The sequence below is a fragment of the Suncus etruscus genome, chromosome 1 (genome assembly GCF_024139225.1).
Source record: "Suncus etruscus isolate mSunEtr1 chromosome 1, mSunEtr1.pri.cur, whole genome shotgun sequence".
Lineage (NCBI taxonomy): Eukaryota > Metazoa > Chordata > Mammalia > Eulipotyphla > Soricidae > Suncus > Suncus etruscus.
In genome coordinates this window covers 96,755,575-96,770,913 of record NC_064848.1, presented here as the reverse complement: position 1 = coordinate 96,770,913, position 15,339 = coordinate 96,755,575, and the positions used below count along the sequence as shown (strand labels likewise).

General features: G+C 41.1%; 2 protein-coding genes across 2 annotated transcripts in view; one reads left to right on the top strand and one right to left on the bottom strand.

The window, feature by feature from the left end:
* The window catches only part of KRIT1 (KRIT1 ankyrin repeat containing), a 42,249-nt gene extending 30,830 nt beyond the window's left edge, over positions 1-11,419 (bottom strand). The window contains exons 1-7 of the mRNA XM_049768950.1: positions 10,635-11,419; positions 7,862-8,021; positions 5,481-5,573; positions 2,381-2,510; positions 1,801-2,044; positions 1,314-1,429; positions 241-384 (exon numbers count right to left, since the gene is read on the bottom strand). Of these exons, the coding sequence (XP_049624907.1) occupies positions 241-384; positions 1,314-1,429; positions 1,801-2,044; positions 2,381-2,510; positions 5,481-5,573; positions 7,862-8,021; positions 10,635-10,736 (989 nt within the window). The 5' untranslated portion in view covers positions 10,737-11,419. The remainder of the gene's footprint in view (positions 1-240; positions 385-1,313; positions 1,430-1,800; positions 2,045-2,380; positions 2,511-5,480; positions 5,574-7,861; positions 8,022-10,634) is intronic.
* Positions 11,420-14,212: 2,793 nt separating this feature from the next.
* ANKIB1 (ankyrin repeat and IBR domain containing 1) overlaps positions 14,213-15,339 on the top strand; it is a 134,044-nt gene continuing 132,917 nt past the window's right edge. The window contains exon 1 of the mRNA XM_049768918.1: positions 14,213-14,252. The gene's annotated coding sequence lies outside the window, so the exon portion shown is untranslated. The remainder of the gene's footprint in view (positions 14,253-15,339) is intronic.

Sequence of the window (15,339 nt, the reverse complement as noted above, 5' to 3'; positions counted from 1 at the left end):
TAAAATTTACAATTCAGGGGCTGGAGAGATAGCACAGTGGTGTTTGCCTTGCAAACAGCTGATCAAGGACCTAAGGTGGTTGGTTTGAATCCCGGTGTCCCATATGGTCCCCAGTGCCTGCCAGGAGCTATTTCTGAGCAGATAGTCAGGAGTAACCCCTGAGCACTGCTGGGTGTGTCCCCCCTCAAAAAAATTTACAATTCATTCTTTTAAAAGGAAAGGAATAAGTACTCAACTTACCAGCATGCATAATGAATGGGAGCCCAGTGGTCACTATCTAACTGGTTGACAGAAAATCTTTCATTGAGAAGGCGGCTTAGTAATTCTGAATCTCCTTCACAGGCACTTCGATGGAGAGGAAAATCGTCTACCCATTGTCGTTCTCTTCATTAAAAATAAATTTAAAAAGACTGTTAAAACGTCAATACTATCATCTCTAAAAGCCATAAGGAACAAACTAAATGATTTTTTTGTTGTTGTTTTGGGGCCACACCTGGTGATACTCAAGAGTTACTCCTGGCTCTGCACTCCTGATGGTGCTTGGAGGACCAAATGGGATTCAGATATCAAACCTAGATCAGGCATATGCAAGACCAATACTATACACATTGTACTATTGCTCCAGCCTCCCAACCTAAATAATTTTATACAATGAGTATACTTAATGCATATTTTAAATTAGTGTTTCTCCAACTTTTTCCAACCATGGCCTACTTCTGATACCTGTTCTATCCTACAGTGCATGGGTTTCCTCATTTACAAAGTTTTCATCTGTGGCCACCTTAGAATATGTTGGGCTGATAGAAGAAAATTATTGCTCCTGGTTTATTGTGTTCTTCTTGTTGTTGTTTTGGGGCCACACCTAGCAGTTGTCAGGGCTTATTTCTGGCTCTATGCTGAGGAATAATTCCTGATGGTGCTTGGAGGACTGTATGGGGTGCAAGGAATCAAATCTGAGTTTTGCACATATAAGGTAAGTGCCCAATCTGCTGTATTTTCTTTCCAGCCAAGAAATGTATTAAACAATACAGAGTACAATATTTGCTTTTTGTTATTGTTGGTGAGGTTCCAAATGGGCCAGAGGTTCAGTGCTGTTTGGCCCTATGATGCCTGGGATTATCCAAACAACCTCATCTGTACTAAGCATTTCAAGGGCTCTACCTACTGGTGTTCTCTGGGCTGTATCTGTGATGCTTAGTAGACCATGTGGTACAGGGAATAACTGAGTGCATGCCTAGTTTATCATACTATCAGCTGACCCCAGTAGGATATAGTATTTTAGAAATTAACTCATAGTAAAATCAAAATATTACTTGTCTTCTGTGACGCTGCTCATGCTTCTCTGCCATTTTTCTTGTTTGGGAATTTGGATTTTTGAGTAGTCTGGAGCTCCTAGACCAAAATATGGATTTATTACCACTTTATCTACCTAGAGAAGGAAAAAAAAAATCCTCTTAGAATATTTAGTTAACTTGACTTTAATGTGTATAAATAAAATGAAGTATTGGTCATGCCCCCCTTTTTTTTGATATTTTTGGGCCACACCCGGTGATGCTCAGGGGTTACTCCTGCCTATATGCTCAAAAATCGCTCCTGGTTTGGGGGGCCAAATGGGACGCTGGGGGATCAGATTGCAGTCTATCTTGAGTCAGCCGCGTGCAGGGCAAATGCCCTACTGCTGCGCCATCACTCCGGCCCCAGGTCATACCCTTTTATAATTTGTAACAAATGCATTTATCTTAGGAAAAATTATATTTGAGATAAAATATTTGAAATAGTCAAAATTCAATCAACTCTTACCCGGTTTGTATACTGAAGATCTGATCCAAACAAAGGGTTGTAAATACAGGTATCTGCTTTCTCTAGGGCTAACATTTTACTCTTTATTTCTACTGCACTATAGCCCATATGCAGTGAAGTTTCTGTCTGACCTGATTCAGTAGCATATGCAGGGTTTATGACATTAGTTTTTATCCTTTCCAAAGGTGAAGGTCTAAATAAAGCTGGAATAAAGTGAGATTGTGCATGGCGTTCATCTAACCACCTGGAAAAATAAAAAGTATTTATTTATGAAATCACATGTTAAAAAATTAAGACAAATAAAGGAGACTATGATTTAACTGTGATATATGATACATCTTGATATTACATTGTTTTAAGTATTTTATTTACCATTAATAAAATGTTTGTTAGTGGACACAGCAAAGTATTTTTAAAATTGCATACCAGTCTAATAACAAAATCCCTTAGAAATATAAGTACTAAAGAGTCAAACCACTGAAAGATGACATAAGTTCTATTGTAACTACAACAGCTAATTTATACTATGAACCTGTATTTAGTAAATACAATAAAACAAATTTTTAATGGCACTTCTTACTTATCCAAGGCTATTAACATTCTTGCAGTAAGTGTAGCGAAGTGTGTGCTGGATTCACTACAGACTCGCATAATGTCTTGTAAACAATAAAAAATTGGGCATCCAGGAGTATATGTATATTTGGTATTATCTGAAAAGTAAAATCAAGGAATTATGTCATCATATGAAAGGGTTAGATTTTAATTTTTTCACTTGAAAGTATTCATATTTTAAAATGATTAATAACAAAATATACTTGATTAGGAATCAGAAAATCTGCATTCAACTGATAAGCTTGTAACCATATCCACTGGAATGCATGCAATATTACAAATCATAAGAGAGGGTCTAGAGATATAGTACAGTAGGTAAGGCACTAGCCTTACAAATGGCCAACTTGGGTTTGATCTCTGGCATCCCATGTTTCCTAGAATGGGAGTGATTCCTGAGTGCAGTTAAGAGTAACCCCTAATAATTGCCAAGTATGGCTGAAAAAGAAGCAAACAAACACATTCAGAAAACTCTAAAAGTGGTTTCTCTTCTTCAGTAGTATAAATGGGATGAGTATGATTTTCAGGACAAGGAGATAGCTCTAAGGTTATTTGTATATTGAAGCCCCAAGTTTTATAACCAGTATGTATCACATGTACCCTTCAGCACTGCTGGGTACAGCGTTGGTTGCCTCCAGCACCTTTGGGCCTGAACATTGATCTCTTCAAGTTAAGTGTTGCAGGGTGTGGCCCCAAATCCCCTAAGTACTACTTAGAAGACTGTGCTTCAATTCTGTCCCTTTCCTTTCTGCCCTTAAAATTTTCAATACCAATTAAAATACCAAACTTTCTACCTTAAGTATGACTTAGAAAAAAAAAACTATCTGGAATACTGAGATGGCTAATATGCTTAAGTACTAAGTAGTAGCAAAGGCTCTGCGATGCCCATACTGGGTCATTATTATATCTTCAAAATTACCACCTTTTATAAACTCAAGTGATTCCCAGCATCTAAAAACTTAAGTCTTCTAGCACTAGGAATCAAGCAAGAGTAAATACTTATCTTATAAAAAGAGCTAAAAGCTTAAAGAGGTGATTTCTCAATAGCACAAAATTAAAAGGTTGCAAGGTCTTAAAAGAAGAAACTCAGAATTTTTTCCTAATATTCCAGAACTCTCATATTAGTTCTAATTTCTTTAAATAGTAACAATATTATTAGGAAATATACTTTAAAACTCTATGGACATATTCTGATCCCCAAATATGAATACAGATCATAAATTATTCATTTTCCAAAATACTTATCTATTTTTATTATCTATAGCCTTTAACCCTTTAAAGTCTATAAAAAAAAGACCCTCATGCAACCAGATAGTAAATACAGGAGGTAAGGAAGAATAGTATAGGAGAAATAAGGTACTTGCCTTATATGGGGCTAACCCTGATTCAATCTCTGGTACTACATATGGTTCCCTGAGCTCACCAGATGTTCCCTGAGCACAGAGACAGGAGTCCCTGAGCACCATCAAGTATAGTCACATAGCCCCAAAACAAAACAAAAACAAAAAAAATCACTGATTACAATCTGAAAACTTGCAAGTTAGGGTTTCCCTCTTCAATTTTTTTTTTTTTTTTTTTTGGTTTTTGGGCCACACCCAGCGGTGCTTAGGGGTTACTCCTGGCTGTCTGCTCAGAAATAGCTCCTGGCAGGCACAGGGGACCATATGGGACACCGGGATTCGAACCAACCACCTTTGGTCCAGGATTGGCTGCTTGCAAGGCAAATGCCACTGTGCCATCTCTCTGGGCCCTTCAATATTATTTTTAACAATCATATTTAATTTGGAGATGTCCTTTTTATGGTCTTTATTGGGTCACAGATGGCAGCACTCTGGGCGTATTTGATACTGGGCACTGTATCAGGGCTGGCAGCATGCAAGGCAAGCACTTTAACTATGTACTACCTTCTAGCCAATTTTTAAAATTGAAGTTTAATTTTATCCCCTCTCCCTTCCCTTTGTTTTGATGACCAGGTTAGATATTCACACACTTTTGGTTGCAGTGCTCACTAGGGGTCACACACTTGATTCCTGTGCTTCCTGGAAACTATACATTTTATTTTACTTTATCTTATTTATATTTTGTTTGTTTATGGGCCACACATGGCTGCACTCAGAGGTTACTCATGACTATGCACTCAGAAATTGCTCCTGGCTCGGGACCATATGGGATGCCATGGATTGAACCTGCGTCCGTGTTCCAGTCCCAAATCTGCACATTTTAGTTATAGTACTCAGACACTTTTGATTATGATATACCTGTAATCAAATACTTTGTATGGCACTGAGAATCACAAATGGCAGTGCTGGAGTTAGAAGTGATAGTACAGTGGGTAGGGTATTTGCCTTGCATGCAGTCAACCCAGTTACAACCCCTAGTATAGTATATGGTTCCCTGAGCACCACCAGGAGTGATTTCTGAGTGCAAGCCAGGAGTAACCCCTGAACATTGCTGGATGCAATCAACCCCTCAGTTCCCAATGGTAGTACTGACTGGATCATGTCTGATGTAGGTAGAAAAGGGAATTGAAATTGTGGCCTCATGTATACAGGGCAAAAACTCAATTATTGAGTTAATCCTGATTCTAACTTTAAACGTAAAAATTAAAAACATTATTATTCAGTCCAGAAACCTAACTATTTCTTGAACCTAGTGTCTTGACCAACCAGCCATACTGCCAATTGCAAGATCTTGGAATGAAAATATTTGTAAATTTTTCCAGCTTCTATTAATTTAAAAGTAGGTATTTTAAGAAAGGATTAGAGCGGGCCTGGAGAGATAGCACAGCGGCCGTTTGCCTTGCAAGCAGCCGATCCAGGACCAAAGGTGGTTGGTTTGAATCCTGGTGTCCCATATGGTCCCCCGTGCCTGCCAGGAACTATTTCTAAGCAGACAGCCAGGAGTAACCCCTGAGCATGCCGGGTGTGGCCCAAAAATAAAAACAAAAACAAAAAAAAAAAGAGAAAGGATTAGAGCAGTAACAAGGAAAATAATTTCTAAATTCCTCAACTGTGTTTATATTTTGTATCTAAAGTACAAAAGAAAACCTGAAGGTCAAACTTAAGTTTTACCTTTGACAACTGATGGAACAATAAATAATGATGCTTCTCTCCCCATCTTATCTCCATCCAGGGGAAATTTCTTCATTAGTAACACTCGTTTTCCTAATAGTTATTAAAAAAAAAGTCAGTACGGATTTTTTAAAAAGGGCTTTTACATCTTAAATGCCTTGAGAATTAAAAAGTATTTTTTGAATTTTAGAATTTAAAGAAAGTGAAATTAAGACAAGCTAATATATAAAAGGTCAATTTTAAATACGCATTAAAAAGACCTGATAATTCTGATAATGCAAATCATTCACTGCAAAAGAAGCTTCCTATGCACTGCGAGGAAAGTTTTCCTGCAAAGAATGAATGAAGCAGATATATAATGCAGGCAATCCTTCCAGATTGAAGCATACACTTCCTCACTCAGTGTGGATGCTAAAGGGGGTTTCAGACTTTAAAGTTCGGGTACCCAGTGGTTGTGGGAGGTTATCGTGCTCTGTGAGTGGCCCCCAAAGTGTGTGTTTGTGGTCCACAGCCACGACACAGTCTTGGTGTCCAGGCTCACGTTGGCACCACAAAATTCCCACGGGGCACCCCACGCCTACCACTCAACTGTCAGGTTCTCACCACTGGGCAGAGTAGAGTCAGGAATGGACCCCAAACTCTGAGCACTGCCTTGGGACCTCAGCCCAGTTTTTCATTTAATATCCAAATATTTTTTTTTATTTAAATATTACAAGTTATAGTTCTGAACTATAATCACCAATCTTTGGCAGAAAGAGGGCTATAAATAACAATCCACAAGTCTTTGTCTTCTACAAACCTTTTGCTATGATTTCTAATATTCTCAATACTTCTAATATCCTCAGTTCAGCCAAAATAGACCATTTTCTGACCTATGTAGGGATGCCAAACTGGCTATCTTTGGTAGTTGTACAGATGAGTTCAAGCAGCTTTATTTATAATAAAATACTACTCGATAATTGTGATTATAATGACTATTATATCTCCAGAAAAATAATTTATAAAATGAAATTAATTCACATTTGGGCAAAATGTGTTAGATACAGTAAAATTCTAATAGAGATCAGAGGTAATATTTCTTTCGACTTGCTTGAGGTTTTGTTCCCCTTAGATCTGAATTTTCAGCCTCACTGTTTTTCCAGATTCACTGTTTAAGTGCCTGTTTATTTGCCATTTTGCAAATCATAAATGTAATAACTATAAACTGTTTTGGTAGGAAAAAAAAAGCCCCCAATACAATTTAAGAAATGAAGTTTCTAATCTTAACTCCTCTAAATTAGTGAAAAGTTTGCTTTATAGACTCACAATGTATATCAGATCTGTATTTTTACTTATAACTTTTTATAATCTCAAACCACAATGATTAGGAGTCCTAACCCACAGAAATCTAGACCCCGGTGGGAAGTTTAACAGGAAGAGAAATAATAATTCCAAAAGGTATAAAACACAAGCTTATATTTACATCAACTACCTCTAGAGGGTAAATACCAAAAACAACCAATAAACAAAATCATAGGACTCACCTTTACTCAGCAACAGAGTCTCTTTACAGACAAAAATGAATTAGGCAGGTTTTTAAAGGTGAAAAACAATAAAATACTAAATAAGCTTTAGAAAACCGAAAGACATGCCTTACTTAAATGAAAGTATTTCAACCTATATTTGACTGAAATTAGCTTTATTATTTTAATTATGCTATCAGATCCAAATGTCCTCTGTGTCTTGTTAGACTTTTGCCTAATAAAACTGATCACTAATTTTTCATTAGTTTAACTAGTTATACATCAGTTAATATTTTAAATGAACCCTCAACTTTTTAGTATTAAGAATTCTACAGTTTGGCTTTCTAAATAAGATCATTTCATGATCAAATGTGAAGAAAATCTTGCTACCTTGTGAAACTTTTTCTAATTCATGCATCTTAACTTTTATTTATTGAAAAAGGTTCATTCTGGAGTTGAAAAATAAATACACAGTTCAAAGACATTAATCTAGAGAACTGTATTTGTAGCAAAAGTAATTAGTGCTTTATTTTAGTTTCCAAGTTGCCCTTTGGCTTCTCACCTCTATTGAATAAATCATTAACTTTTGAGTATTTTTAAAATATTTTTTAAATGGAAAGGAATATTAAAAATGATAGTATTTTGGGGGCCGGAGAGATAGCATGGAGGTAGGGCGTTTGCCTTTCATGCAGAAGGTCATCGGTTCAAATCCCGGCATCCCATATGGTCCCCTTGTGCCTGCCAGGAGCAACTTCTGAGCATGGAGCCAGGAGTAACCCCTGAACCCTGCCGGGTGTGACCCCCTCCCTCCCCCAAAAATGATAGCATTTGGAGTACATTATGTTTAAAAAAAAAAAAAAGAAAGAAAAATGTTCCTACCTTTGATACCCTGGTTTGCAGGAGAAATGGGCTTGGTGGTTTCTATTACATAATCCAATATGCCTTGAGTTATTTCACCGTTGCTTTGAAGTTTAGTTTCCAACAAAACTTTCTTTCTCTTTTTTTTTTGTCCTTCAATGGGAACTTCATGCAACAAAATCTTAGATGAAAATAAGAGAAAGTGTAAATAAAATTCACTTGCCAAAGGTATAGTAAGTCAGAAATATTTTTCTCAAGTTATATATTAGAATAATTTGTGAACTTTATAAAACAGTACGAGTACTCTGTTTTTTCTCAGATCTGATAAAACATAATAACTGAGTTTGGGACTCTGTTGTTGAAGTTGTTTGGGGAGTAGGGAGTTTGGGCCATACTCAGCAGTGCTCAGGAATTTTACTCCTATGCTTGGGGACCACTGAATATTAAATAGGGTCAGCTGCCACTGGCTATGTACAAGGGAGTACTTTAATTCTAGTACTATCTATCTGGTTCCTGGATCTAGAATTTTTCAAAGTTGTTCGATGAATCAACAATGCAGCCAGGACTGAGAACCAGTAAAACAGAGGAGAACTGCTGAAACAACAAACTCCTGAAAGTCCTCTCGTTTCCTTTTATACATTTCAGGTAATAAAAATAGCAATTTAAGGGGCCGGAGAGATAGCACGGAGGTGGGGTGTTTGCCTTGCATGCAGAAGGACATTGGTTCGAATCCTGGCATCCCATATGGTCACCTGAGCCTGCCGGGGGCAATTTCTGAGCATAGAGCCAGGAGGAATCCCTGAGCGCTGCTGGGTGTGACCCAAAAACCCCCCAAAATAAAGGTCAATTTAAGCAAAAAAGCTTGAAAAATCAGTTGGCGTTAGGAATCTACTGCATATACAAAATTAACCCTGCTTTGGGTTTTTGGTCTTGTTCACATTTAATAATATATAAAATATAATTCAATTCTTGAAATAAGTAATTTGTATAAAGCTTAATTAAAGGCAAAAGTTTATTTTAAATTTAACTATTAAAATAGTTATTATGGGCCAGAGTGATAGCACAGTTGTTGGGCGGCCAGAGACAAATCCGGGTTTGATTCCTGGCATCCCAAGCCTGCCAGCAGGGATTTCTGAGTGCAGAGCCAGGTGTGGGCCCCCCAAAATAAAATAGTTACCGTATTTACCGGTGTATAAGATGACTGGGCGTATAAGACGACCCCCTAAACTTGGAGTTAAAACATAGGTTTAGGCCTATAATCGCTGTATCAGACAGAACGTTCCTGTGCTGCATGTGCTGCATGTGCTGCATGTGTTCCTGTGCTCATGTACCACAGTGAGCCAATCACAACAAGCAAAGGTTCAAAGGTTTTACTGTGATAGACGTCCTCTCTGACTCTGGCCAATCTGAGCAGGCTTTTTACAGTGTAGATTCGGGTACGGAACATTGTATAATTTCATGCATAAAAAGCCTGCTTGGATTGGCTGAGTTAGAGAGGCGGTCCGAGCAGCCTTGCAGTGACTGGTGCAGGATGGAGTTGGAAAATTTGTTTTGTGGCAATATTCAGACAATTTTCGTTTAGCAGCATATTGAAACATTTTTTGGGATATACTCTGCGTATAAGACGACCCCCGATTCGGTTGACTTTTTTGTTTCAAAAGTCGTCTTATACGCCGGAAAATATGGTATTAGAAAAACAGCTAAAGGGGCCGGGTAGGTGGCGCTGGAGGTAAGGTGTCTGCCTTGCAAGCGCTAGCCAAGGAAGGACCGAGGTTAGATTCCCCTTCGTCCCATATGGTCCCCCCAAGCCAGGGGCGATTTCTGAGCACATAGCCAGGAGTAACCCCTGAGCGTCAAACGGGTGTGGCCCAAAAACCAAAAAAAAAAAAAAGAAAAACAGCTAAAATCAATTATTAGTTCAGAATTTAGGATAAGCTAACTTTTGTGATTTCTAGTTCTGAGAGTCATTACATAATTATTAAAAACAATATATAAATTATCAGGAAAACTAAATTTCATATATCTATATCAAATAATATCTAATAAAATATATCAATGGATAGAAACAAGACCAAAATCACATAACAAGTGCTACTTACATTAGCTAAGATCTGGAAGTAATCCCAATAAATATATACATATAAATATACACATATACAAATTAAATATATATACATAGTGGGATAAGTATATAAATTTATGTGAAAAAAATGAAATACTATCTTTACTACAACTCAGATGGAATTAGAGGATATTATGAGCAAAATAAGTCATAGGGATGAGAAATACTAGATGACTTTAATAGTATGTCTGATATAACAAAGAAAAAAATGAAGAATGGCAAATTAAAATAGAAAACCTCTTGGGCTTGTAATGATAGGATTGAGGTTATAATGGAGGTGAGAATGGGGGATTAGAACAAGCAACTTATAACAGTGTTATACGTTATAAGAACAAATTATATCGGAAAGGAGATAGCTCAAGTTACTCTCAGCACATCTTTTCAGGTTCGACTCCCTGCACCCCCTGGTCTCCAGTATTGCTGGGAGTAGAGATTGAAGTAGCCAGTATACCACAAATATGGCACCAAAAACTAAAACCATAGACACACATGTATCTATATATTTTTAAAAAGCATGCTACAGAATAAAAGGAATAGGCAAAACCTTAGGACTATCAATTCTACTTTGTCAACAAAAAGTCATAGGATATTGTTAAGACTTTACATTTAAATGAAAGTGATAATGGAGAATGGCATTCACAGGGAGCAAATCAAATGTTATATTATTCTCACTTCATAGGACTTGGCTCTGTATTCCCGAGAATTGAGGCTGGCAGTGTTCTTTGGGCGAATAACAGCAACATATGCATCTTCTATGTTTTCTGGATTTCCCATTGCTTTATAAAACAAAATCACTTGAAAGATTAAAAACACTTTAAAATTGTTTTAAACTATTGATTTTTCTTGATACATATTATGTGCAAAGGGTAACTTGGAGACGACTAGTTGAAACTTTGCATTGATACAAAGATCTAATCAAAATCTAAGCTTGGAATTAAGATTTTCTTGTAATCCGGGTTCCTTTTCTTGCTATAAACTTTTAAAATAGGAGCATACATACTCTCATTGATGTTAAATTCAGAAGAACCTGTTTTATGGATGTTATAAAAGGATAGGCTTAGACAATGTCTTATAAATATCAATAAATAATGGACTAAAAGTTATTTAGAATAACATACATCTGTTGCCTATTACACAAGCGATTGGCGGAGAGTTAACAAAAACACTTTTATTAATAAAAATACATAAAAACACTTTTCCCAGACTACTAGACTAATTTTTAAGTTCTCTGTGGACAACTGCCAACAAGTAATTGAATTTCAAGCACTTTCGGTTGCTTAATATTTATATTTCCTCATTAAGTACTACTATTATTACTATACTTTTGGATTTTGGGTCTCACCAGCGGTGTTCAGGGTTACTGTTGGCTCTGCTCTCAGAAATCACTCCTGGTAGGCCGAGGGTAGAGGACTATATGGGATGCTGGAGATTGAATCAGGTCGGTCACGTGCAAGGCCAATGCCCTACCCTCTGTTCTATCGCTCCAGCCACGAGTACTACTATTATTTTTGTGTTACAAAAAAATAGACTCTTTATAGTGAAAAAAAAAATATATATATATATACATCCTGCATATGTTTACTTAATTTTATTCTTTAGTCTTCCAAGGGATAGTTAGGAAGCCTGGCTCATTCCCTGCGATACTTTGCCAAAGGGGCAAGACGCAATGTTTGGCCACTGCCCTGCACCTGTCTAATAACGAAAAAACAAACACTATACCAGCTGCTACTGCAGTTCTACAATGTAATTCTATGAGAGAAATAATGAATGCATTTAGACGCGGTTAAGGATAAAGAAAAAAGACCAAAACCCGTTTGCGTTTCTGTCACTTCCCCGCAGCCATAAGGTGAGACAAGAAACAGAAAGCGCTGGCAAACCCAGTGCAACCAGACAGACAGACCCGCAACAGAGGGGAGGAGATTCCCAGAAGTGTCAGCAAGCTCAAATACCAGGCGAGGTTATGAACCTCGGAGAAACAACAGAGTAGAAAGCACAAAGCTCTGCGACGCCGGAAGAGCTGCAGAGAGCAGAGGCAAGCTGTTGGGAAAGCGAGAGGAACCGCTTAGATCAGAAATGACAGAGAAGCACTAAGCTTCCCCGGGGGCCTGGGCTCTGCCACCACTCATGCCCATCATCCATCTATCCCTCCTTCCCGGGTCACCGAACCCCACTTCACCTAGCTCACTCGGAGAGCCGCTGCCCCCAGGCGACTCTGGCTTCTTGGCAGCTAAGCGCTTGAAAGAAACTCCTTGCCTGGTGCAACTGCAAGTGGCGCGTCGAGCCTCCCAGGTCAGGTGTGTTGCCCCGAGAGCCGACGGACGGACAGACAGACAGACACCAGGTGCCTCACCCTCGCGGGCTGACAACACTTCCCTGAGCCGCTACATCCAGCTTCGTGGGGCGCGGGGGGCTGGAGGAGTCTGTCTCGGGCAGGGCCGGGGCCTGTCAACGCTCTCCGAACGGCCCTTCCTCCTCCTCCTCCTCCTTCCGAGCGGCGCGGCCCAACTTCCTGCGGAAAGGAAAAGCCCCGATCGTCTCCGGAGACAGCGGCGGTAGCGTGTCCCTACCCAGCGCCTCCTCGAGGGCTCATGATCTCTCATTCGAGCCCGGTTGCTCTTTGTCGTTCCTTCCTAGCCGCGCTCCTCAGCATCACCGACCGCGCCTCACACCCTCAGCCGCTTAAGAGGACTCGGCTCTTCCCAGCAAGCAAGATCTCCGGTCGCTGAAGCCGCCGCTACCGGGGCGAGGATTTACTTCCGGGGTCACAGCCCGGCCCCGCCCCTCGGCGTAGGCAGCGGCAGAAGCGCTTCCGGGTCGGGCCGAGAGCCGCCGCGCGCTCGCTCGCTCGGCCGGCTGCTCGCTGAGGCTGAGGCTGAGGCTGAGGCTGAGCGAGGGCTGCCTGGGGCTGTGGCCGGCGCGTGGCTCGGAGGCCCGGCTGACGCGTCAGCTGTCGTGCCCGAGGCGGGGCCGGGGAGGAGGAGGCGGAGGCGGAGGAGGGCGGCCTAGCGCGCCCGGGCTCGAGCGGGCATGAGCCGGACTTGACGGCGCGAGGCGGAGGAGGCTAGAGCCGCCGCCCCCCGCGTCTCCTGCGCCCCATCCCCGAGCGAGGCGGCCGGACAGGGATGGGGGCGCCCGGCCTGTCGGAGTCGCTCGCGTAGCCGGCCGGCAGGCGCGCTCACAGCTGCTTGCTGCCCCCGCCGGCCTCCGGGGCGCCTCCGCGGCCGCCGCAGTCGCAGCCACCGGTGGGCGAGCGGAGGAGCGGAGCGGAGAGGAGCGGAGCGGAGAGCCCGGACGCCAGCCCGGCGCAGGTGGGTGGGGCGGAGGGCTGCCTCGGGTCCCCGGCTCTGCCGCGCGGCGGGCGGCGCCCCGACCCTTCCCCTCCCGTAAGTCTCGGCTGCGCCTTCGCGGCGCGCGTCTGCGGACCCTCCGGGCTCGGCTTGGGCGCTTCCGAGTTCACGCCCTCCCGGCCGCCTGGCGGCCCCCTCTCGCCCGGTGCTGCCAGCCGGCCGGCAGCTGGCCGGCTCTCCGTCTTCGCTGGCGCCGCTCCCCCCGGGGATGGCCGGGCCGGGCCGAGCCGCCCAGTCCCTGGTTCTCTGGCCCTCCGTCCCCTTGAGGATCTGTGTGTCACCCACCCCGCCCCCCTTCTTTCTTTCTCTTCCCGGAGCCCACAGGCTCACCCCCGACACACACGCCGCCCTTCTTCCCCTCGCCCATTTCTCTCTCTGTCTCTAGAGTCCTGCCTGGCCCGGTGGATTCGAATGTGGTGCTGGGCGGTGCTGGGTGGAGATAGCTGCTGATGGCTCCAGTCAGCCTTTATTTATTTATTTATTTATTTATTTATTTATTTATTTATTTATTATTGCAGCTTCTGCCACCAAAAGAAAAGATTGGGCCCGCTCCCTCCCACACCCCCAGACCTTTAGACCTCTTTCTTCCTAAATGTAATAGGGGCTCTCTCTTTTTCTGGGTGTTGCTTTATGAGTCGTAGAAAACGGGAACGGGAGCTAGCTAGCGTTGAGCATCTTCTTCTCCTTCCTGAGGAAGGATCCGAGAATTAGTCTCACATGCTCGGTGCACCCGGAATGGCATCTGGGACAGTTCCGTATGGAGACGAAGATCCCTTCCGGAAGAGCATTTAAGAGCAGATCCGAAAATGAAGATGAAACCCACATCCGATATTTCAATGTTTTCAACGCCTTCCGATGATTTTTTAATGTTTTGGATTTGCGTTCAGTTCTTGATTTATCTAAGTATGGATGTGAATGGTGGAGAAAGCTTTGTACTAGAATCGTATGCTTTGTTAGATATTTGAAGAGCCTCAGTATATATTTGGAATTTCAAATTCTTAATTCTGAGCTTTTTTTTTTTTCATTACTGAATTGGATTTGCCATTCGGAGATGTTACACACTGGTGCCTGTGACCTTCCTCTTTCTGAGTTTAAAGAAACTATGAATATATGCAAGGTGTATTTTCCGATTTAGTGTTTGTTTTTGCATTTTTTTTTCCTGCTAGGAGACGGAACATAGGTTCTAAGGCATGCAAGGTATCAATTGTCACTAAGCCTATTCCAGCCGCTATGGCCAGGTTTTGGACTATTATTTTTCCTCACTAAATTTTATGTGGCTTTTAGAACTGGCATTGTAGAACTTTGCAAAAATTAGAGTTATAGATAATGTTGTCAAGTGACTGGACAGTATCTCTTGAATGCCTTCCAGGAAGTAAAATAAAGAATAATTTTACTTTATTTCTGTGTTTGTTATTATTCTGCCTTTTTTATTAAATGTAGGCCAGTAGTTTTAGATGTTTTTAAGTTTATTTTTTTCTCCTGAGAAAAATGGGTATTTTGTTAAGAAAGCTGGACAGTTGTCTTAATGAACCATTTCCCACCTACCACCTTCAGTTGATGTGGTACTATTATTTGTAGCTTCACTCCGAAAGTTTAAATTTGAAGTAGATTCAAAAGATGTAGTTCCAAAGTGTACTTTTTATACAACGTTTAGCTATTATTTTATTGAATTTTATTAAAGATTTTGCCTTTCTTTAGTTAGGATTTTTTTTTTAGTGGAATTTTTGTTTTGGGGCCACACCCAGTAGCACTCAGGGAATACTTCTGGCTCTGCATTTAGAAATTATTTCTGGCAGACTCAGGGGACCTTAGGGGATGCCAGAGATTGAACTCAGGGGTCAGTTATATACAAGGCAAACACTTTCCCTTCTCTGACCCCTAAGTGAAATTTTGAAGTGAAGTGATAGGAAACAACTTTTTAAATGGAAGACAATTGATTTTCTCCCCATTTTTAAAACGGGCCGCTCTGGTGCATTGGGTTATGTTTGTTGTCAGTGGCCCAACTCAGGGCCTAGCACAGACAAGGCTTA